Source organism: Manacus vitellinus, unplaced genomic scaffold (assembly GCF_001715985.3).
Source record: "Manacus vitellinus isolate BGI_N305 unplaced genomic scaffold, ASM171598v3 scaffold_5_pilon, whole genome shotgun sequence".
Lineage (NCBI taxonomy): Eukaryota > Metazoa > Chordata > Aves > Passeriformes > Pipridae > Manacus > Manacus vitellinus.
Window position 1 is genome coordinate 5,698,614 of NW_021940682.1, and position 22,623 is coordinate 5,721,236.

The 22,623-nt window shown below is 37.9% G+C and overlaps 1 protein-coding gene across 1 annotated transcript in view; it reads left to right on the forward strand.

The window, feature by feature from the left end:
• Window positions 1-22,623, forward strand: part of DCP1B (decapping mRNA 1B) — a 42,073-nt gene that overhangs the window by 12,153 nt on the left and 7,297 nt on the right. The window contains exons 3-6 of the mRNA XM_018080314.2: window positions 10,788-10,854; window positions 13,025-13,160; window positions 18,626-18,754; window positions 19,504-20,334. Of these exons, the coding sequence (XP_017935803.1) occupies window positions 10,788-10,854; window positions 13,025-13,160; window positions 18,626-18,754; window positions 19,504-20,334 (1,163 nt within the window). The remainder of the gene's footprint in view (window positions 1-10,787; window positions 10,855-13,024; window positions 13,161-18,625; window positions 18,755-19,503; window positions 20,335-22,623) is intronic.

Sequence of the window (22,623 nt, forward strand, 5' to 3'; positions counted from 1 at the left end):
TTATATGTGTGTGTTTATATATATAAAAATATTTGTAACCTTCTCTGAAAACATGGAAGATAAATATGTGAGCGAGTGCATCCCACAGTGCATATACAAGCTGCTCACTTCAGTCTAACATTGATTTAATGGGAGCTCTTGAGTGCCTCATCAGCGCTCCCTTCGTCAAAACAAGCCTTAAGTCGGCAGTAAACAATACTTTTCAATTACAGGAGGAAAAAGGAAAGAAACCCTTCCCAAGTGTAAGATAGCATAGCCTTTAAAGGACAAGGAATGTGTTACATACAGAAACACTGTGCAAGTGCTCCAGTGGAATTCCACTCAGGCTGCTAATGCAGCGTTGCTTTTTTGACTTAACTGCCTTACAAACTAGTAACAGTGTTGGGCTTGATGCCTGCTGTCTGCTCTGCTTTAATGGTTGTGGCTGCAGCCCAGTTGTTGGTTTTGCTGCACAGAGCTTGCTTTAATAAAATATAAACTTCTCATGTCATAAAGAGTTGCTTAAAATCAATCATAAAATACCCCAGTGGGTTTTACCTGCTAGATTCATTATTTTGGACATACATAGGCCTAGGTCTTTTGGGGCCTGTTTCAGTAATCCTTTTGCAAAGCAGAGATATTATTTATATGAATAAAACCAACCAGAGATTCTGTAGCCAGGAGGAAAAAAAAAAGTAAGAGATGTAAGACATGTGCTTCAGGTCAGAAGTCAGCAATAAAGGGGCAAGGAAGATTCTTCCTGTGAATCATCTGGTGTTGGTCATTGTCTTAGCCAGGATATGGACTTTCAGTTTGATGAGCTCCACCAATTCTTTTGTCTCTGCCAAACAAACTGCCTTTCTGTAAAATTTTAGTATTATTTCCTAAATAACATACAGTGTTACATTCTCTACATGGGAATGTGTAGCATCTCTCAATTAAGAAGTTCATGGAATTTCATAATAATTAGAAAAAGGAGAGAAATAACATTGGATTTTTATGTAAGGTATTATATGCCTTCCTGCAGGGCTTTACTGCTTTCTTTTTATTGTTATCTCTTTTTTTATTCTGGTTTCTCTCACATGAATATTTCTCTCTCTAACACTCTATCAGAAAACAAAGTAGATGTTCAAATTTGCACTGAGAGTTAAAAGCTGAAGGAGGGGAAAGACTGAGGAAGCAGAAGATACATTTTATTCCTAAAGGATTATACATGAGCTAATAAAATACTGCCAGCTTCTGAAGCAAAATGAAATATGCATTTTTACTTTCTGTGTGAAAATAATACAATTGCTGTAGTAAAAATAATCCAGTGCAAAATTCCAAATTTTTATTTAAATTCAACTATATGTCTAGTGTATATTCATGGATTCAAAGTTGCAGGGTACCTCCCAGTGCTGCTGTTGTGAAATGTCTGGCTGCTAATATAAAATTATTTTGATAAGTGGGGGGGGGGATTTCTGTTGGATTACAGGTCTAAAGTAAGGAAATGTTTACTGCTGAAATTGCATTTTCTCGGTGGCAAACTTGATCTCAGGGGTACAGTCTGTTTCTCCCTTTGTACGTGTGCCCACATGGAATGTCTTGTGTTCAAGGAGGCAGAAAAATCAGTAAACTAGTAAGTAATCTGAACACTAACAATACAATTTTAAAAGATATACAAATATGTGTAAAAATAATTACAGTAATCAGAAGAAAAAAGCAACGAGGTAGTTGGAGGAGGTGGTGTTTGTATCTTCATGAAAGAAATTACTAAAGTGCGATTTCACAAGAAAAATACAGATGAAACATTTCTATTCATACTTTAATGATCATTCAGCTTTCAAGCATGCAAAAATGCAGTGGCCACGTGAATGATAAAGGGTTCAGGGGCACAGTCATCTGCTGAAATTTATCTTGGGAGCACAGTGTGAACCAACCCACAGCTGGAGCAAACCTATTACTGTTTGCCTGTCATTATGTGAGAACAAGGAGAAGCCTTTCTGGGCCTGTGAAATTGTGTTATATCACTAAAAATTGCACGGACTTAAAAATTTCCAACTGCAGCTCTACAGACAAGCAGATGTCACTGAAGGCAGTGTAGCAGCTGACTGCAAGAGAAGGAATGGCTGCAGAGTAGTAGAGAAGAATTCTTTAATGTGTTGAATATAACATGGTAACAGGCTGTGGCAAAGCAATAAAAGGAAATATGTAAGATATGTAAATATGAAGTAAACGTTTAAAATCTCAGGAGGAATAGTTGACTTTACTTTTGCCTGTTTCTGTGTGGATTTTTTTGATTCTTTTTCTAACCATTTCAGAATAGAGATGGTGTAGGAAAAATTAACAAATTGCCTGCTTCCAAAGTGATGGTGTGTACAGAGTATAGAAACAGAAAAATACAGAAGTGGGGTTTTTAAAATTCTCTTAATCTTAAGGTATTTCTTAGGTGTTTCTTGTTATAAGAACAAGTATATACAAGTAACTTAAACTTCTGTTGTTACAGACCAAGAACTTAGTCCAGATCTGCAAGTGTATTTCCATTACTTAGGATCTGAAGGTATGCAGTGAAGAAATAAGAGATGAGATCACAACAGTCAGAATTAGAAACATCTTCTATAGTTAAAGTTGCTTATTTTCCTCATGAAGTCCTTTTCCAAGTTGTTCATTATTTTGTGGGAGTTAAACCATTTGGAGTGACAGCTCATCAGACTGATTAGAGCAAAAACTCAGGTTTCAGGAAAAAATTACATGCTATTGAACACCTATTTGAGGCTAAAATAATCTTCTTTTTTTCTCCTCTCTTCTATTATACTGGAAAAATGGCATCGTCAGAGTTTGGAAAATAACTTGACCTTGAACTCGGCTATAGCTCTGGAATTAGAGGAGTACCTTGACCTTTGGCAGGTACCTCAGAGATGCACTTTAAAAGTAATTGGGAACGTATTCTTAGATTGGACTAAATTATAAATGAAAACCATGATGTTCAAATCCTGAGGAGTCCTCTACCAACTGTGTGTGGCACAGGCAGTGGAGGAGGCTTTATCCCCATGGGACTGGAAGCCCAGATACTCCACAAGAAACATATGGAAACTGCTGCTTTTCTTAACATAATGGGAGGCAGGATGGAAACTGAGATGCAGAAGGCAGCTCTCCTTCCTATTCTTTCAAATGAGAGCAATTTTTTTTTGTCTCCAGGAAAGTTCTCATTGCTTTTCAGTTCTAGGTACGATGTGAGATGCATAGAATCAAGAAAAGAGTGTGGTTTCTAGTTTAAATGCTTCTAATTGTGATAGTCTTATGTTAGTGTAAGCTTTTCTGCTGACAGAAAATATGGATCTATATTTAGCCTAGATTTGTGCAAGGCATTTTTGTTCTGATGATTCCTGTAGATCAGGGCCTGGCTTCATTTCAGTGTATTGAAGATGTTTTGTTGTTTGCTTTAGAAAGTTAGCAGAGAATATAGAGCTAATAAAGGTAATAGTTTCAGATGTTGAGGGGCTATGGATTTCTTTCCACAAAGCCTTTCTCTGATGGGTTTTTATTTCACAAGAAGGTTGCTTTTGTTGTCTCGGGATATTTGGATGCAGCTTTTAGCTTTGCTGCAGACTCACTCACTTGCTTTTCTAAAGTCAGTGTCTATCTCTCATTTTTCTATATCAGAACTAGAACAGAACTTTCACCCACCATTTGTTTATCTTAATACCTCCTCACTTAGCTTTTACACTCCTTGAGTGAGACTCTTTAGTCTTTTCCATTACAAAAGGCAGAGGAGCTCCAGTTTGATGGGGACATTTTGGAAGTCTATTGTGAAATAGTAATGAGAACCACTTGTTACTTAAGAGCAGTTATAAATAAGAACAATAAAAGATTTATTAAGAACAACTTGTTATTTAAGAAGTTGATAGCCTGGCATTTACAGTCTTCCTGCCTTTATTTCAGTGTCACACACCATCCTGATCTAAAAATTATTTGGAACTGATGATGCAATGGCAGGAGGTGTGACTGGAAAACCAGTGGTGTGGGGAAAAAAATAAATGCACTAAGCCAGATGGATCATAACATAGAAGCTATTCCTGTGTCGTGACTAAAAATTTCTTGTAGCATCAACAGAATGCATTTTTACAGGAAATCTTGCAAATACAGTTTGCATTTGGGCTCTTTTCCAAAAAAAGTAAAGAACCTGCTGATGGACTCTTACATCTGCTGAGCTTCATGGAAATATATGGATCAATGGACTTTAAATTTTCCTACAGTACTAACAGAACTTTAGCTTTGAGGCTATTTTAGGGGGCGTTCCAGTGAGCTAATTTTATGTCTCTGCTACAGAGTTAATTTTTTTACCATAAAGAATTTCTGATAAATTTTGATTAAAAATCTGCCTGAAGTCAGGCTGTCACAGTGGAGCCACAGACATTATTTAGTAAACAATTCACTGTCTCTGTGTTGTCCCTTTTTTTGCCTCATGAAATCAGAAATATTTGCTGGCTCTATCTGGAAGTCTGCAAATTAGTCACCCAACTTTCGTGACTGGTAGAAGATGGCAAGGACATTTCAGGGTCCATTCTATTAACAAAAATTGTTTCTTATGTTGATTTTTAAGGCATAGTTCCAGGCACAATTAAACAGATGGTGGTGAGGAACTTTTTCTTGACTTCAGTAGTGTTGCCAATCATTGCCCACTCTCAAACCATTTGCTTTTGGGGGAAGGGGTTTTGAGGGGCTTTTTCATTTTCTTGGGGGTTTTGTTGTTGCATATTTTTGCTCTCTATGTCTGATCATTGCTTTGCATTAACATGTCTCCAAGTAGGATTCTTTTCCCTTTAACTGGTTTGGTTGTTTTGGTGTTTGTTTTTTTTCCTTGCTCGTTTGTATTTAATATTTTAAACATTTGAAATGACGGAAATACCAAGTCATCCTTTTCCTTCTCTTTATTAGCAGTTCCCCAAGTAAGTGGATTAGGAGCTTTATCAGCCTTTAAATGAAAGAACAAGTGTCTGATGATTTAACACATTGGGTCTTTTCAGAGCTTTTTAGGAATTTGGGTTAAGCTCATATCAAAGTACACATTTTTGTTACCTGAAAAACTCTTCCCTTTCTTCACTTTATTGACATTTTTGTGCCTGAGAAGTCATAAAAGTTTTGGTTCCCCTTTAAAAACTTCCTGAAATAACAAGATATATCTAGAGCTGTATTTCCATTATTTAGAAGCAAATACATTTTTAATCTATATGTTGTATTGTGCAGCTTTGCACAATGTAGAGAAGGAAAAGATCTAAAAATTCCAGTCCTGTTGATGGGCCACATTACTATCAATATGGTATAATAGGATAAAATTTATTTTTTTTTTCTAATGTTTTGGTTTTAAGTACCTAAAGACCTAAGCAAAATGTTGTGTTTGAAAGAACTTAAAGACTGTTAGAAGCTAGAAGAACTTTGACTCTTAAACTAGGAAATGGCAAAATTAGAGTTGCTTGTGTGACCTCTCTGTTTATGGAATTTTATATCACGTGATCATTTTCTTTTGCAATAAGGACTTTGTTTCAGTTATCAAACAATCAGAATGATGTTCACATGAAGAGTGGCTACTCAGTGTTCTGGCTTTTTTCTCATAACTGACACGTGGGCCTCTTGCTTTGTTATATGCCACTGAAATTCTGCACTAGGGACAGAATTATTAATTGCTTTTTTCTTGTTGTTTTCTGCAAAAATAATCAATGTAATAGCTGATAACTCGTGAACAAACTGAACTGTTTTACCTTGCTCAGATTAGAAATATTATTCTCCCCAGTTTACAAATTGGGATCCTAGGGCAGAGTAGTTAAAATTACAGAGACCAATTAAATAAGGGGTGCCTGACTTCCATTATTCGAGCCAGTTTTCCAGTATACTTATTATTCACATGATCAAAACCACTTCTTACAGACTTGGGTTTGATTGTGCTCGTAAGTAGGTGGTGTTTTTGCAGGTCATGCACTCAAATCTTTCCCAGAGGTCTGGGATCTCAAATCAGACACTGGGAAATGAGGCACACACAGTCAGTGCAGCCACTTAAGATGACATTTCACAGCTTGTGTATCATTGCACAACATCTCTGGGGCAGCATCAGAGATGGAATTCAGCTTTCCAAGAGAGTGTGCAGTTGCCTCAGCTGCAAGTTTTTTTTGTATTTGCTTTCCTTTGCTGCAGTCCTCTCTTGCATTGTGCTGCAGAGCAGGATGTAGAGCTTCAACAGGCAAGTTTCCTGCACCTCTTGAGCCTGAGCAAAGTAGGTGGAACATCAGATGCTTGTATTGTGACCGTAAACATCATGGGCAAAAGAAACACACACTGGAGTAGAGGAGCACAAAATTAACATGGCATGCTTTAGTTCATGTTTTAGGTGAAGAACTTGTAGATTAAAAAATATTATTGTGGATATAACTCACTTTGGTTCCTTTTTCAGTAGGTGCTGCAAATTGGGGGCTGCAGTATTTTAAAAAGGACTAGGGAAAGATATGCAAGCATTGATAGTTTGCTGAAGAGACAAATATTACAGGAATGGTAGACAGCAAAGAGAAAAGATGACCAACATGAAGGTGTCTGGCTGCCACATAAGATGTGTGTACAGGAACTGCTTTTTAATATAGCCAGGCATGGATTTACATATTCAGGAGCAAGAGTCTACACCATACATAGGGAATAAAGTACCTTAAGAAGCATGATATAAAATATTAAAGTTTAAGAACAATTTTATTTATGTATTTATAATACCAGCAGGGTATGGGGGAGTCTCTAGTGAGTAGTTATTTCCCTATTAATTTTTACCAGTCTTAAATACTTTATACAGTCTGTGCAGCAATAGCTTAAAAATCGTGTGTTCCAGGTGTGCTGAAAGAAAAACTTTGGTAATGGAAACATCTAGCCAATAGAAGGCCAAAAAAGCTGATAGCTGGAAAAATAAAGAGTAAAACAAATAATCCTAGAGAATGCTGTCCTTTGTAGTAGAATACTTAACGTGAATGATTCAAGTTGATAGGAAGTTCTGCATTATCATAATAACTAAATAAATGCTTCAAATACTGAGAGGTTAGAAATTGTTATCCATAATTCTGGTAGATAGCAGCTGTCAGCTTCTGCTTATAAATAGTATCAAGTGCTCTAGTGTTTGTGAGGACAGGAGAAATCCATAGCCAAAAAATGAAAATTGTGAGGCGGAAGCTGTAGAATTGGCTCTGAAGTCGTGATTTAAAACTTAAATAGTTTACTTCCTGAAATTCAACCACTGAGCTATTAAAGGAGCTTCACAGATTTTCAGTTCAAAATTCTTCAGTTTTGATTTATGGGTAGTCTACCTTTTTCAAATTCTAAAAATTCTAAAGACTGATATCCCTTAATATTTAATAATTTCAATTAGATTATTTCAGTCATTTATTTAGCTTCCCATTCAATATTAATTGGATCTTCTTGATTTGATAGCTGCGTTATATCCTTCTAGCTTTGTGTAATCTTGTTAAGAACATTGTAATTTGATGCTTTCTTTTTCCTTTAATGTCATCAATTGATTTTGATTTTTTTTTCTGTTTTTTACAGTAATCTCTTCTTGGGTAACTTTCTGGTTGAAGCTGGGCCTAAAAGTGACTTAATATTTCCTCTTCTGTGCAGCAGTAGAAAAATTTGCTCTTTCCTCTGCTGTTTCATGATGTATTTTTGATGTGAATATTTTAGTGAAATTACCACTCTACAGATGATACTTAGATCAGGAATTCAGTTTTGTCAAACAGTCTGATAGAGAGGGAAGGCAGATAAAAGTAATCAGTTTAGATTTAATCCTGATAAGACATGCAGTGTTTTCAGGATGGTAGAAAGCTTGCAGTGAAATTGTTATTGTGTGTGTACAAGTGTGCCAGGTTCACCACTTGACAGTTACAGTTTGTAATCATCTTGGGTTCTTTTTCTGGTCGTGGGGTTTTATGTGTTGTCACACACATCAGAACTCTTTTTGCCATTTTGTGTTCATCATTAATCAAGATGGAGGCCATTAATACACATTTTTACTACTACTATTGACACTTTTTTCTCCCTTAAATGCAGACTATAGTAGAATATAGTACTGTAGTGTGAATTTACACCATGGTTACTCCAGGTATCTCAGATTCCCACAATTTACTGCCTCCTCACCAGTACCTCATTCTCGCACGCATGAAAGAGCTCGGAGAATGTTGTGCTGCCACAAATGGAGCAGCTGAGTGATTATTTCTCAGTGTGTTTCTGAATTATTTGTCTGTTCTGGGCAGATGGGAGAAGTGTGGAAGGAAGAAGGGTAGAACTGTCCACTTCTGAAAGATTTCACTCCCAACTGGGTGAGCTGTAAGCTCAGAGGTTGTTGGGCTTTGGTCTTAGCTGGCTTTCAGCCCTGCTTCCTAATCTGAGTTGAAAGTACCATTTAACTGAGGTGAGAAGGGAACTGTGAGTGGGTTTGAAGCTCAGCTGACATCTAGGCTGAAGGTCTCTGGCTCTGCAGTATCCTGACTTAGAGCTGGAGTTAAGGGTGGTGGTTTGGTTTGGTGGGACAGACCCAGTGTCCTTATTCTGTGATCTGAAATGGGTTTGTATTTGTTGGAATTCTATTTCAAAATATTAGTTGTAGTCCTGTAAAATCTGAAATTATATGTTATACTGGTTATCAGACAGTTTACTTGTGTTTGTCACTGAGTTGAAGTAAACTAGTAAACAGTTTACTGTTGATTCCAACAGTAGTTGATTCCAGTCTTTCAACTTTTAATGGCCAGAAGCCCTGCAGCATTTCCAAGGGACTGTCAGCATTCAGATTTATTAAATATTCACAAGTAGTCTATGGTATGTTTGATCAGTTGGCCAAAAGGTGAAGCTGCTCAACCTGTGTTTCGTATTGATGGTGCCACCAGCTGTGGCAGACATAGAAAAATTTGAGAAGATGAAGCAGATGGCCAAAATTTCATCATTACTCTTCAGATTTTTTTCTAACAAAGAAGAATCTTGATTAAAACAAATTTGATTTCTCTGGGGCTCTCAGTCTGCTTGCTGTGTCGTTGGATTGAAGAATATAGGGTTAATTGTGATTTGGACAATAAGTTTTCAAATGTGTTTCATCAGAAGAATGTGTAGTTTTGCATAACAGGTTGGTGTTTTGGAACCTTGTGAGTTCACACACTCTTCTACAGATTCACAATTTATTATTGGATGCCTATTGGAATGTGCTAGAATATTAATGTATATTTTCATGCATATTTTAATATTTATGTTAAAAAAACTGAGATCATTTGTGCAGTTCAGCTCTTATGTTGCATATTTGTAGAACCACTGGTGCATATTATGTTACTTGCCTTTTTTAGGTGAATAGTAGAAATCATCACCCTTTTCATTAGTCATAAAAAGGACAGTACATCTTTTAAAAGTCAATTTTTGTATTTCTACAGGGTGTCTTTTGGTTTTTGGGATAGTTTAGACTTTTCACCAGCGTGCTGCATTAAACAGTTTGAACCATTTTTAGTTCTGTAGAAGACAATACACAGCTGAAAAATTTGAGGGGGAATGGAGAAAAATATTACACTTGTGTCTTACAAGCAGCTGTACATTTGTTTTCTTTCCAAACACTAACAAAGCCAACATACACTTCATGTGCCACGGGTTTGGCTCAGTGGAATTGAAGGAGTTATTGCTTTTGGATTCTGCTGATCTGAGGAAATATTACATCATCAGGGGCAGTGTTGCAGTTGTTTTTAAGCAGGTACTCAATCCATTTCAAATGAAACCCATTTTCAAACGAAATCTAGCCACTGCTGTGTTTGAAGACGTGTTAAGAACTGCCATTTCTTAGTAAGCTTAAGGGAAAACTCTTGCCTGCAGTAGGGTAGGAGGGGAAGGGGGAAGAAACACAGCACCTACCTCTTTGGTGCCCAAGGTTGTGGTGATAGAGATGGGAAGATCTGTGTTAAGCCTTTGTGCTTCTGCCTTCCTCTTCTCACAGCAGATGAGGTTAAAACTAGGGCAGTTACCCTGACAAATGTGGACAGATTGTTTTGAGACAGTGTTGTAGATTTATTCCCAGGCTATCTTACCAGAGCTATATCACATGGCTGTGAGTGGAAAAAAGCTCCCTGTTTAGGATGATTATGGAACCTGAACTAACTACAGTCCCATTATGGTTCTTACCATCATAGTGGTTTCATTAGCAGTGTGTATGTTTGAAAATCTTGAACTACTAGTAAATTCAAATCTGTTGTTGCTGCACTTACTTTAGTGAAGATCTTAACTTATGCATAGAATTCTAATCTTGGGGTTGGCTGCAGATAGTTACTACTTTTGTGGTGAAAATAATGGGCAGCATTATAGGAAATCTACAGGGAGGCAGAGCTATGTTCCTACTACTTCAACAACTTTGATGCTATATAGGATAGACCTGAACACTATGAAAAGCTAAACAGATTTTCCTACTTATGTATGCTGCAGCACTCCCTGCAGTAAGCTAGTCACTGGAGTCTAATGGATGTGATATGACAACTGAAAAAAATGACAGAGCAAAGATTTTAAAGAAAAAAACCCTACTGGTTTAATGTTCTGAAGAAAAGAATCAAATACCTTTGCCTCTGTTGAATATTTAAGAGCTTGTAATTTACATGCTTAGAAATGTGCCTTTGATCTTTTCTGATTTTTATAGGATCTCAGGTGTCTTTTTTTGTTTATAGATGGGGAAAACATAAGACAGAAATAAATTTTAAAATTTCTTTACAGGTCACTTTTAAATATCTACCAGGTAGAATTGCTGTCTGAGGAGATTCTCATAGTTTGTGTTTGATGTGCATTTGCAGTGTCCATATATGGGATTTGGTTTTATGATAAGGAAGAATGCCAAAGAATTGCAGAGCTCATGAAAAAGTAAGTGATGGGTAACCAAGACTTTTTTATGTGCTTTTTTTATGTGTGTATTTCTGTACATACATGCACATTATATTTCTAGAATGATCATACCTTTCTGCTTTAAACCTATATTTGTAAACTTTGTTGCAGTTGTCAAGCCTGCATTTTGTATAATCAGAAATAAGTCACTGTATTGCAATACTTTTTCCTAATTTGCAGTGCAGCTTTCCAGCTACATCCGAGTGTAACAGTTGATATGATTTATTTCCTGATGACTCAGAGATCTGTTTTGAAGAATTGTTTTCTTTGGGGGTTTAATATATTTTTCAGTTTGGGGAGATTTTGATTTTCAATGTTACTGTTACCTTTTTTCTTCAATCAAGGTAAGTGCAGGCTATCTTGAAGGCATAATATATTAATACAATTTCTGTGGGGTTTGTCCTGTTTGTACATCATGACTGAATTCCTGCTTCTTCATTTCTTAGTGATATGTACAAAATTCACTTTGTTTTTGGAATATAAAGCAGGACTTCAGTTATCTTTGAATTTCTTACTTTCGTGTACATAAAGATGTTATTATTTTATACGTATTACAGAAGCTTTAGTTTTGCAGTCAAGTTGGAGATCACACAGAACTATATTCTCAGCTGGTTTTTAATATAAGAATGTCATGGATAGTTTTTTCCACTCTCACTCCTTTTTTCATGTGTTCAGGATGGACAAGGCTCATTCTTCTGCTCTGCCCTCAGGCAGCCTAATTATGGGCTTGTTTGCAATGAGCCTTTTCTTATGACTGTGTTCTGCAGGATTTAATGTTTGCTTGGAGGAGGAAAGAGCTGAAGTCTCACAAATGTTATCAATATATGCAATCTAAATTTTTTAGAGCTATAATGTGGAGGATATACTGAAGGGGCTGGGTAGGAACAGGATATTCCAGTTTCCTGTGGTATAGAGGGCTGGACATATCATTGCATCACAAATCTTGCAAGGGACAGGAGGAGGGATGATGTAGAGCCACGTCTTTATCATCCCAAGCAAAGCCATGGGAAGTGGGTGCAGTCAAGCTGACAGTATTAGGTGCTAACAAAGCACAGTGCAAAGACCTGTGGAACTCTCCTTTTCAGGTCATCTGTCTCAGTCCTAACAGGTTCTGTAGCCAGAGGCTTGCTGAGGGAGTGACATCAAGTTTGATTGCCAAAGTTGCCAAGTGCCCAAAAGCCCATTTATGTGCCCTTGCAGTACAAGTCCACACAGGGCTCATCCTCACACCTCTCAATTCATAGCAAAGTGCTCTAACTCTTCTCCTGCTATGTTCCAGATCGGATTTGTGATAAAATACTGGATGGGAAGGTAGTCATGTTACCTCTGTACATCCTTTTTTAAAGTACTACCTGCTGCTTTTCATTTTGCAGTGACAAAACATTGTGAAACACTGACTGTGACAGCGTTGAGGGTTTGTTTAGTGGGGTTTGTTGGTTTTACTGTATATCCTACAGCTCTAAAATGAGTCAGTTGTGACCCAAGAAATAATTGATGGGGATGAATTTACAGAAATAAGCAATGAACCCCAGGAAACCCAGGTTTTTGACAGCTCGTTTCAGTTAACTAGCTCAAGTTTCAGTTGGTGGTGATTAGGTGCTCTCAAACTGGTAATTTACTACAATAAAACCTAGTTTTCAGAGGATTCATGCAAATGTAAACCACATGTAGTGGTTTATAATAGCAGTATTTCATATAGATAAAAAATACCCTGTTGCTCAGCCAATTGGCTGCGTGTTTTAATTCTCAGCATTCTACAATAATAGTAAAACAGCTGGGGTAGGAAATTGGTCATTTGCTAGTAGTTAATGCCTGATTTGTGTGTGTTTGCCATCCTCCACCACCAGCAGAACTGAATAACACTATAAATTCCCTGCTCCTTCTGGATATAGAAATCGTGACTCAGTTACAGAAATTTTATTCTGTGGTCTAGTGTATTCAAGATGGGAGCAAATTGATCTCATGTCAAATTATGGATTTATATAGATCTTTTAATAGAGATCTTTTTAATACATACTTTAACGTAGATAGGGGGAAAACAAAAATATTTGAGTTTCAATGAAGCATTGTACGGTAGTTGTGGTTAAACTTTTTATATTTTATCTGGTTTTTTTGTCTTGTATATTCTCCTCTCCCCTCCAACTTTCAGCCTCACTCAGCAGGAACAATTCAAAGCCCAGCAGGGCACAGGAACAGGAGTGTCCCCAATGCTTATGAACTCTGCTAACAACAAAGAAGTGGATATCTTACGGATGCTCACCAAGGCCAAAGATGAGTATACCAAGGTGAGACTTGCTGTTTATGAAAAGAAGATGTTTCTTTTGGGCAATGCTATGATGCCAACATGCTCCTGCTTTACATTATGAAACATAAAAGGTTTGATTTTGGTTTGTTTCCTTTTTGAATAGTTTTGCTCAAAAGTGAAGTGCTTTTGGACAGTGTGCTCTCTTGTTTTGTGGAGCAGCTGGCAGAAAAGTTCTGACAGAATTTGCTAAGGGTTCAAAAGAAATAAATGCCATCAATAAAAACTTCTGGAAGGAGAACATGTATATGATTGATTATTTGTTGAATGGTAGAGAACAAGTATCAATTGCCTTTCATTTTTATCCTTAGATCTCCTGTGCTTTTTCTGGGTGAAGTGTTCACCTGGTAATAGTTTCTGAGGTTTGTACAAATGACTTGGCTCAGAGGAGGCCTTTGACAGTGAAGTTACTGCTTTTAATTGTGGTTGTTAGCTACTTTCAGACACTAATGGAAGGAAATGAAAAGGTTGAAATGTAGTATGGTTTCAGCCCATGTGCTTCTTTGGTCTTCTGAGGCTTCTAAATAAAGAAGTAACTAATGGACTAATAATGTTCTCTATTATTGAGCAATCAAAAACGTTTTACTTTGGGGAATAAAAATCTAATAATTTTAACTATTCATATAGAAGCTGCAAATTGTTACAGAGCCTGCAGGTTCCTGCTGCTGTTTCCTGTACTGCTTATGTGCTGTCATGCAATAATAAAGCTCATAAGTGTTCTGAGTCTAGAAATATATATATATATCTTTTTCTCTCTTTAAATTTCATGTTTATTTTTTTCTGAAATGTAGCTACAAATAACATCCTCAGAAAGATAATAGCAAACTGTTGAGTTATGGTGAGATCCAACCTTTTTTGTTGTGGTATAGTTTCTTTTGAAGCTTGGGGCCTTTGTATTTTCTGATTTAAAGTATTATGGTGGACAAACACTTCCAGAAACGGGTATATTTTCTGTGTTTTAATACTGAATCAGTATCTAGTGTTGGCATTAGAGAGTGTGATCTGAGATGTTACCAAATGTTTAAGAGATTTCCATTAAATAATCTTAAAATACTGTAAATGGAAAACTGGAAAAATATTAAGCTGTCTTCAGATTCTGTGAAAAGGAGGTAATAAATCTAAAAGAAGTTACCTTCCATTTCTACATTAGCACACAGAAAATCAAGACAAAGAAGAGGAAATTCTGTTGTTTAAATAACAGCTTTTAGGAGTTTTCCCTTTGCAGATAAGATCTTTTGAAAACCTGCTTCTTACTTCATCTTTGAATCTTTGTGCATTTAAGGGATTGCCAAGAAAATAAAAACTAACATGATAACTTCCTCTTCATCTGGAACATGAGTACTAGGAGTGTCTTACCTCTTAAGAGCAGGATATGTGTGATTTCTTGTCTTGTTAGCAATATAAATTTCAAAAGAGTGTGATAGATAAAAGCAATGACAACCATTTTTGTATTTAATGTCAATATGTTTTGGAGCATGTTTTGGCTGCTTTATGACATCCACTTTATTGCCAGTGTATGTATTATGAATTAAAATGCTGACGTGGTAAAACCAGTTATGAAATACGTTGTGCTCCTTTTTGAATTCTGTGTTGTTTCAGTGAAGAGGGTGTTTTAAAGTATTGGAAGACACCAATTTTCTTGGTGTTCTTTTAAGGAAATTTGCTCAATTTTTAGTGGTGTAACTGATTTTGAAGGGTATATCTCGTTCCCAAATTAAGTTACACGTTTAGAGGTTACATGCAAAATAAAATACATAGGCCCCTCCTCCTTTTTTTTTTCTTAATGGAGCTTTAAGATGCTAAATCACTGAATTATTTTTTGAAAACTGTGCTTCTTATGCACTTGCCTTCTCTTGATCTCTGGCAAGAAAAAGTGGTGTTAGCTGGCCTCATAATGATAGCCAGGGAGATAGACGGTAGAACAGCTCTGAGGGTACAGAACAAAGCATGACAAAACGTGTTTCTCCTCAACCATTGTGCCTTGTACTGCAGGACAAGCTCTGGTTTTAGCTCTGTGCTGCACAGATCTTCTCCAGCATCTACCCACTTACCACACCATCTTTGATTCAGTAAAGGTCAAATTAAGTGGATGTCCTTTGTCTACTTGATGTGTCCAATATAACTGAACCTTCCTTCTTTACTAAGGACACAACCATTTGATGAGAACATAATTTCTGGTAGTGTGCAAGCATGACCTCTGGACTTCTGTTTCTGTTCTTTGCCTGCATCTTCACTGGTTTTAAGCAAAATGTTCCACTGGTACTGCCCTGACCAAACAGGAATATAGTTTCAAAGTTTTCAGGTGTCTTAGCTTTTGGTTTATTGACTGTGTGAAAGACTTGATGGTAGGATACAGAAGGTCTGGCTTCCCTGAGAGCACTGCCATAGGCAGCCTGGATGATGCAAAGTTGACATTACTGTGCTTAAATAGTCTGAAGTGGTTCCATGTGTCTCACTTGAGCAGGGCTTTGACTGGAAAGCCTTGCTGCTACTGCTCTTCTGGGAGACAGTTCTTATCCTCTTTAGTTACTCTCTTCTGCTGAGCACCCTGTACACCTTCATGTGACTGTTCATTAATGTCATTTTGTGGCTGCACTACATCAGGTAGGTAGAAATCCTCACTTTCCACGGCCTTTTAGGTCTGCACTCAAGCTCTGACTTCAAAGCCCACTTTCTTTCTTTCAGTGCAGACATCAATTCACAAAGCTCTTCTAAGTTCCATCAAGCTGTGGCTGATATTCTTTCCTTGTACCAGACCTTCTAGCATCTCCTCCTTGTTCTTGTCAGTTCTTTGTAGCTCACATGTCTCAATGTCAGGTTTTCTCTGCAGAGCATAAGATTGGGCTGTGACGTGGTATTTGCCTCAGGAGAACTGCGGTGCTGAGCTTCCGTGCTTATCCATCATGTTTCCTTTGGCTGTGTCCTGTTCAGTTTGAGCTTCATGTTGTACAGGTGGAGACTGTGACATCTCACAACACAGAGCAGCTGCTTTCCTCAAGTGCCTCTGCCTGTACCAAACTCACCAAAACATCCTCAGTGATGTTCTTGCGCTTTTTGATTCGCGTTCACCACGTTTTGTTCCAATGTTGCCGAGCCTTTCTTTGGCTTGATCTTAGAACCTTTTGATTTCTTATGCATCCTTTGTAGGAGCATGGTTTTGAACAAGACAAAGTCAAATGTTGTAGCTGATGAGTTCTATCACTAAAGAGCATGGTGACATTTCTTTCATGCTGCTTTTTTCTGTTTGTTGATGATGACATCTGGTACCTCCTTTACCTGTCTACCTGACAGTTGCTTAAAATGTCATGCTAGTGCTCCTAACTTACTCATCAGCAAGGCCATGCTCCCCATCTGCCAAAATGGCCTTATATTCTGAGCTCCAACAGTCACAGATTCTTTTGAAATCATCATAGACTTTTTTTTCTCTTCAATGTACTACTCTGTGTTTGATACCAGCCTAGTAGCCATGTTATTAAATCACAGCAATGATACCAAGTCAGGTCAATGTCATTCTCTGTAGGCCTTTGTGTATACTGATGTTCATTTTGCTGAGGAATTTGGTCTGAAAAATGCTTATATAATGTTAACTCTGATAAACTCTGCTGCCTCTTGCCTCATTTTTATATGCTTAGTTCTGTGATCATGCAGAGCATGACAGTGGAATCTAAGGTATTTATGGTTTCTGAAGAATTAAGCCTTTTAAAATATCCTGAGGAAATAAGGATATTATTTAAGTTCTGCAGAACTCATTGTGAAATATTCAAGAGTATGTTATCCACCGTGTTAAAGAAAAAGCTTATGTGGGTTACGCTGAAAAATAGCAATAAGAAGGAGGTATGTTGAAGAAAAAGCAGCATCATTAGAAAGAGAACAGTTTGGGAGAAAAAAGCTATTTAACCTTGCTGAAGTGCAGTTTTGGTCTATGTAGTATCATGTAGGATCTGTCCAATCTGAAAAACAAAATCGTCTTCGCTTGTTTTAGCATAGATCAAATATGGGCTTCATGCTGCCTATCCTCATCCTCCCCCACCAAGTGAGTCTTCATCACTCCAGACTTTCTCACCAGCCTCAGGGGCCTGGCATTCCTGAGGACAAATGTTGCAGAGGAAGCATTCAGGACCTCCTAGAGCCCCTTAAGTCCCCAGGAGAACTCTGGTTCTGCTTTACTGAGCAGCCCTGGCACCAGCATGTCTTTGTTTATTGCTGCAGTAGGTGTCAGAAATCAATTTAATGATGAGTTTTGTATATTTGAGAGTGGGGGTTATTTTCTCACCTAGCCTAGGGAGCCAAGGAGTTTGTCTCAGAAAGTTCTGGAAAGAACACTGGCAGTGACTCTGGCAGTGACTCTGCTGTGTGTCCACATAGTCTGCCCAGCCCAGAATTCTGTTCCCAGTAACACACAAGACTGGGCTTTTTGGAGGAAAGAATGAGAAACCAAAATTGATCATTCCTCACCCAGCCATTTGTCCTGCAGTGTAAAATTTAGAGCCCATCAAATTCAGATAATTAACTGTGAATATTATTGTTGGATAGAATTAACTTTTTGTTAGATAATTCTTCTCAAAGTCTTTCCAGTTTTTTGGTTTCAATTGTATCAAGTGACAATGACTTCCAATATACTGTTTTCTTTTCTACTGACAGTAGTATTCTTTGTATACCCAAATTTTTTTAGTTTCATTGACTATATTCTTATATTTTACAATGTAAATAGGAGCATCTTATTCACCTTTTCCTTTTCTATCTCTTTCATGCAACATTTTCTGTGGGTTTTCTCTGAATTAAATCTTACCCTTTTCATAGGACAGTTATTCCATGTCCCTGATCACTTTTAGTTATTTGTCTCTGCCCATCTTTTTATAAATTTGTTATTAATATTGTCATATTTAATAAGAAAACATACTGATTTTACAAACTGATTAAATCTTTCATTAATTTTCTGTGCAGATATATGCATCCTCCAAGTTCCCACAAACTGAAGATTTATGTGAAAGAGTTTGAGTTATAATTCTGCTCTTTAAAAAACGCATTTTAAGTGTTCTTTATAGGCACATTTATCCTTTATGGATCTGAACTACTTCTAGCTGCCTATTGATGCAGGAAAAGCATGTCTGTTGCTTGGTTTCTAAAGTGCTTTTAAAAATTATTTTATGTTCTGTTAAGTGCAGGAAAAGCAGAAGATCAAAAAAAGTACTGAGATTTAAATTAGAGGGAAGTCTCATACTAGGGAAATGTTGGAATCAAGTGCTCATTTTTCACATGCCTCGTGGTTCTAGAAAATTAGGTTGCAGTTGTTATAGTTTTTCCAGTAGCATGATACTTCATAGTCAGTGCTGCAATTAGCATTTTTGGTTATTAAATACCTGTTTATGTCTGTGTTTTACTACAGTTGCGAACTATGGGGAAAAGATATTGTCACACCTACTAAAAGGTACTTCTTTTCTGTTGCAGTGTAAGACCTGCTCAGAGCCAAAACAAATAACCAGTTCCTCTGCAATCTATAACAACCCCAACCTAATCAAACCGATTCCAGTGAAGCCCAGTGAAAACCAGCAGCAACGCCTCTCTCAGCAAAGCAAGGTAAAATGTGCTCTGTGTTTTCTGACTGGGGCTGCTGTAATCAAATAACCCTGTAGGAATATTTATTTCAGTGGGAAGGTCAGTGCAGGAATCTGAGGTGGAACCACTGTAAGGAATGATTTTAATGCACAACTAATCTGTTTTATAAAAGCTCCCCAACCCCCACCGTACGATGTGGAAGCACGTGAATTACAGACGTGCTATCCTGATGCCACAAAGAAATATTAGTCTTTCAAATTTTAGATGCTTCTTTGATCACAAGTTTATCTGGTCAATTGCTGGACCACAGCTTTTGTGTTTTTTGTTTTTTCTTTAGGTAAAATAACTGAATCTAAATAAAGAAAAGTCTCAATATATCTTCAAGCCAAATCACACTGCCAAATCCTAAAAACTGAATTCAGCTGTGACCAGCAGATGCACAAGAAGCAGCCCTACTTCATACACAGGCAGATTTCTGTCTCTTACTAATATTGCACTGATGGCTGAAAGAGAAGATGCTCTCTCATGATATTTAAAGCAAAGCCACTGCTATATCTCAGATTCAGTGATTTTTCTCCCACATTAGCAGCTTGGCAGCAGTCTTCTTGCCCTTCCTATGTGACAAAACTATTAAAAACCCTCTTGGGGAAAAAAGAGCATAGCAGTTTTCTCAGCTTTTCCTTGAATACCGCTGGCTAAATACTGTCACCACTTAATGCAACTTAGGCGTGAGGGAACTACGCTTACTCTTGTCCTTTGTCCCCTCACAGAATGCGGATCCTGAACCACAGCACTTGTCTCTGACAGCGCTGTTTGGAAAGCAGGATGTCTCAGAACCACTTAACAAGCAGCAGCAGGAGAACCTTCCCGCCAGGCAGGGTGTGGTACGTTCGCTGTCCTACGAGGAGCCCGGCGGGCAGTCGCCCTCTGCGGAGAAGCAGCTCTGCCCCGCCATTCAGAAGCTGATGGTGCGCGGGACAGACCTTCACCCCCTCGCCGAGTTCCCCGAGAACCGGCTCTGCGAAAACGGCAGCATCCACCCCGCGGGGGAGACTTTCACAGGACTCTTCCAACCTGTGACTTCTCACGGTGTCGCGGCGTCTCACGTGGTTCAGGACGCTGCCGGCGCTCAGAGCTTGCTGCAGAAATTGCAGAGTCAGTCAGGGGCAGTGACAAAAATGGACCCCGGTGCGACAGCACCTGTGAACTCGACGGCTGCCGTGTTCAGCAGGACTCCTGCTGCTGTGGGAGCGCCGGCAGCCACGGGCAATAACATGAGCCAGCCACCTTTGGTGTACTTCAACGGGTCCCTACCGGGCCAGGCTTTAGAGGCTCAGACACTTGGTAAAGAACAATCCAAACTGCCCAGACAGCCACTTTCTCTCTCTGGCAATCAAGCAGCCAATTCTGGGGTGATTTCACCTCAAGAGTTACTGAAAAAACTCCAGATAGTGCAACAAGAGCAACAGTTGCATGTGTCCAGCAGACCAACGTTGGCAGCTAAGTTTCCTGTTGTTACTCAGACTACAAATACACTGAAACCACTGGAGTCCTGGATAGAAAAGGCACCGGGTACAGAAAAACAGAGTGCACTCTTTCAGGTAAATGGGAACTTTAAAAATTATAAATAAATAAACAAAATTCGTGCAGTCTTTTAAACCTGATGATTTATTATGTTAGTCTTTGCTTCATTTTGGCCAGCGTATTCTTGTAACTGTCTTCCCACATGTTGCACGTCTTTCATTTTGCAGGTGATACTTTAACAACGTCAGGTAAGTTCTGATTTACCAAAATGAGGTGTTTTAAGTGCTGAATGCCGCATCTCTTGCATATCAGGAATGACCAAAAAATACTGCAGGGTTGGGTTTTTCCAGAGGCCCTTTGAAAAGTCACCTACTTTTCAGTTCCCATATTTAGTCTCAGGCTGTTGTGTGTCATTGCTGGTTAATGAGTGTAATATTTTGGGTTTAATAATTTTTTCTACAAAATTAGTTATTGCTTTCTCTCTGTAGATATGCATTCTTCTGTATTCCAGTTGCTAAAGATGCTTAAAAGGTCCCTTGTTTTCTAACAGCAGCTTTCTGAAGTGTTTGTATATTGGTGAATTAGTTATCTTGTACCACACCTGTTACTTCTAGCTATTCATTAACTATTCTTTTTTGTTTGCTATCTATTATTTTGAAAAAAGGTCTTGTACCTAAATGCCATCAAAAAAGCAAATCCCCATAATTCTGGTGGTTTTGATCCTAAAAGTCAGATTGATGTCTTAAAAAATTCAGATGTCAAGAGACTGTATCTCTCTCATGAGTACTTTTTTCTGGTCTTCAGAAGAGCAGCACATGCAATTGCAAAATGTCCTATCCTGGACATTTCTAAAGGATCTTCTACACTAGAATGTCTTTACATGTCCTGTTTAGGGATGCATCTAAGCTCTTTTCAGCTTCCTTTATTGTGGACAGACCTTCCACTAGACTTGTGTTGTATTGGAGTATGACTTGTATTTGAGTCTGGAAGTTACTTAACAAATTGAAAAAGAATTCCCCTTTTCAGTGTAAAGTTCAGAAGCTGCTTTTCTATTGCAACTATTCCATTGTTCTATTTTATTCTATTTTTCTATTTCTATCAAAACCTGAATGAAAGACTACAGAATACTTCAATGTGCTCCAAGAATCCTCCCCATACTAGAAAGTTGTTCTATATGTGAAGAGGCTGAAACAGTCATTTAACAATATAAGGGCCACATCTGTCACTAAGTCTGTGACAGGTCAAGTTTTCTAATTCCATGAGAGAGGTCAGAGGAAGATGAATTTGATGTAGCAAATAGCCATCATTATTTTTCTTCTCTTAATTAATGCAGCATGATTTTGAATCTCTGTGTGAAAGAGTTTTTTGGGGATTAGTCATTAAAATTATTCAGAATCGGTTGCTTACAGATGGTAACTCTGACTTTCCAGTGGAGAGCTAAAGAATAAAAAGAAGATCCAGAGTCACAAAAAATCACTTGTTTTCACTGGGAATGGAACTTGCCTGCTTTCAATGTAAGAAGTTGTCTGATTCACTGGTACATGTACTGATAGCATAAGGACCTCAGACATTCCTACTCTGAAGGTAGAAGTGAAATGAGGCAAGTGCCACTCATTAGGCATAAATAAGAAAAAAGGAAATATGCTGATATATTTTTTCAAATTAAAAATCCCCATAGATGCTGCTATGGCTAATGACTTTGTGTATATATGAAAAAGAAAACGATGCCAGGATTAGTTTCAATATTGAAAGGCAATTACTGAGGTCTGACATAATGCAATTACAACAATTTTTCTGCTTGAGTTTGGAAAGAACACTAGCTTGTGAGAAAAGAAAAATCTTCTCTGGACCGAGTCTCATTCACTGTGATTATTGCTGCAAGTTTACCTTAAAAAAAAAAAAAAAAGGAAGCAACTGAGACTCTCAGTCTCCTTTTCTGTGACTGTGAGCAGACCAAGGAGATTGAGACTGTCTAGGAGGGGCTTCACAGGCTGACACAGCCACAGCTGCTATTGAAACACTATTAGATGCAGCTCTTCCTACACATTTAGTGTTGCTTTTGAGATTTAATGCATAGACTGAAATGATAATGAAAGCATGACTAATTGTTGTTTAGGACACCTAAAGCTCTGCAGTCTGGAAGGAATGGCCTCTTTCACATGCAGCAGATTGCCAAAAAAGCAAAGGCAGGGAGGCTAAAAATGAAGGAGCGAGCCTGTGTTCCTCTGGAAGCCATGAATTAGCCACATGAAATATGCCTCCTTTGGAAAAAAAACCTGGAAGATAAAAAACAACTTTTAAAACCAACCTTAATCTTTATAATCTTATCCTTGCAGTAGAGCAGAGGCTTTAAGTGCTGCCATGCC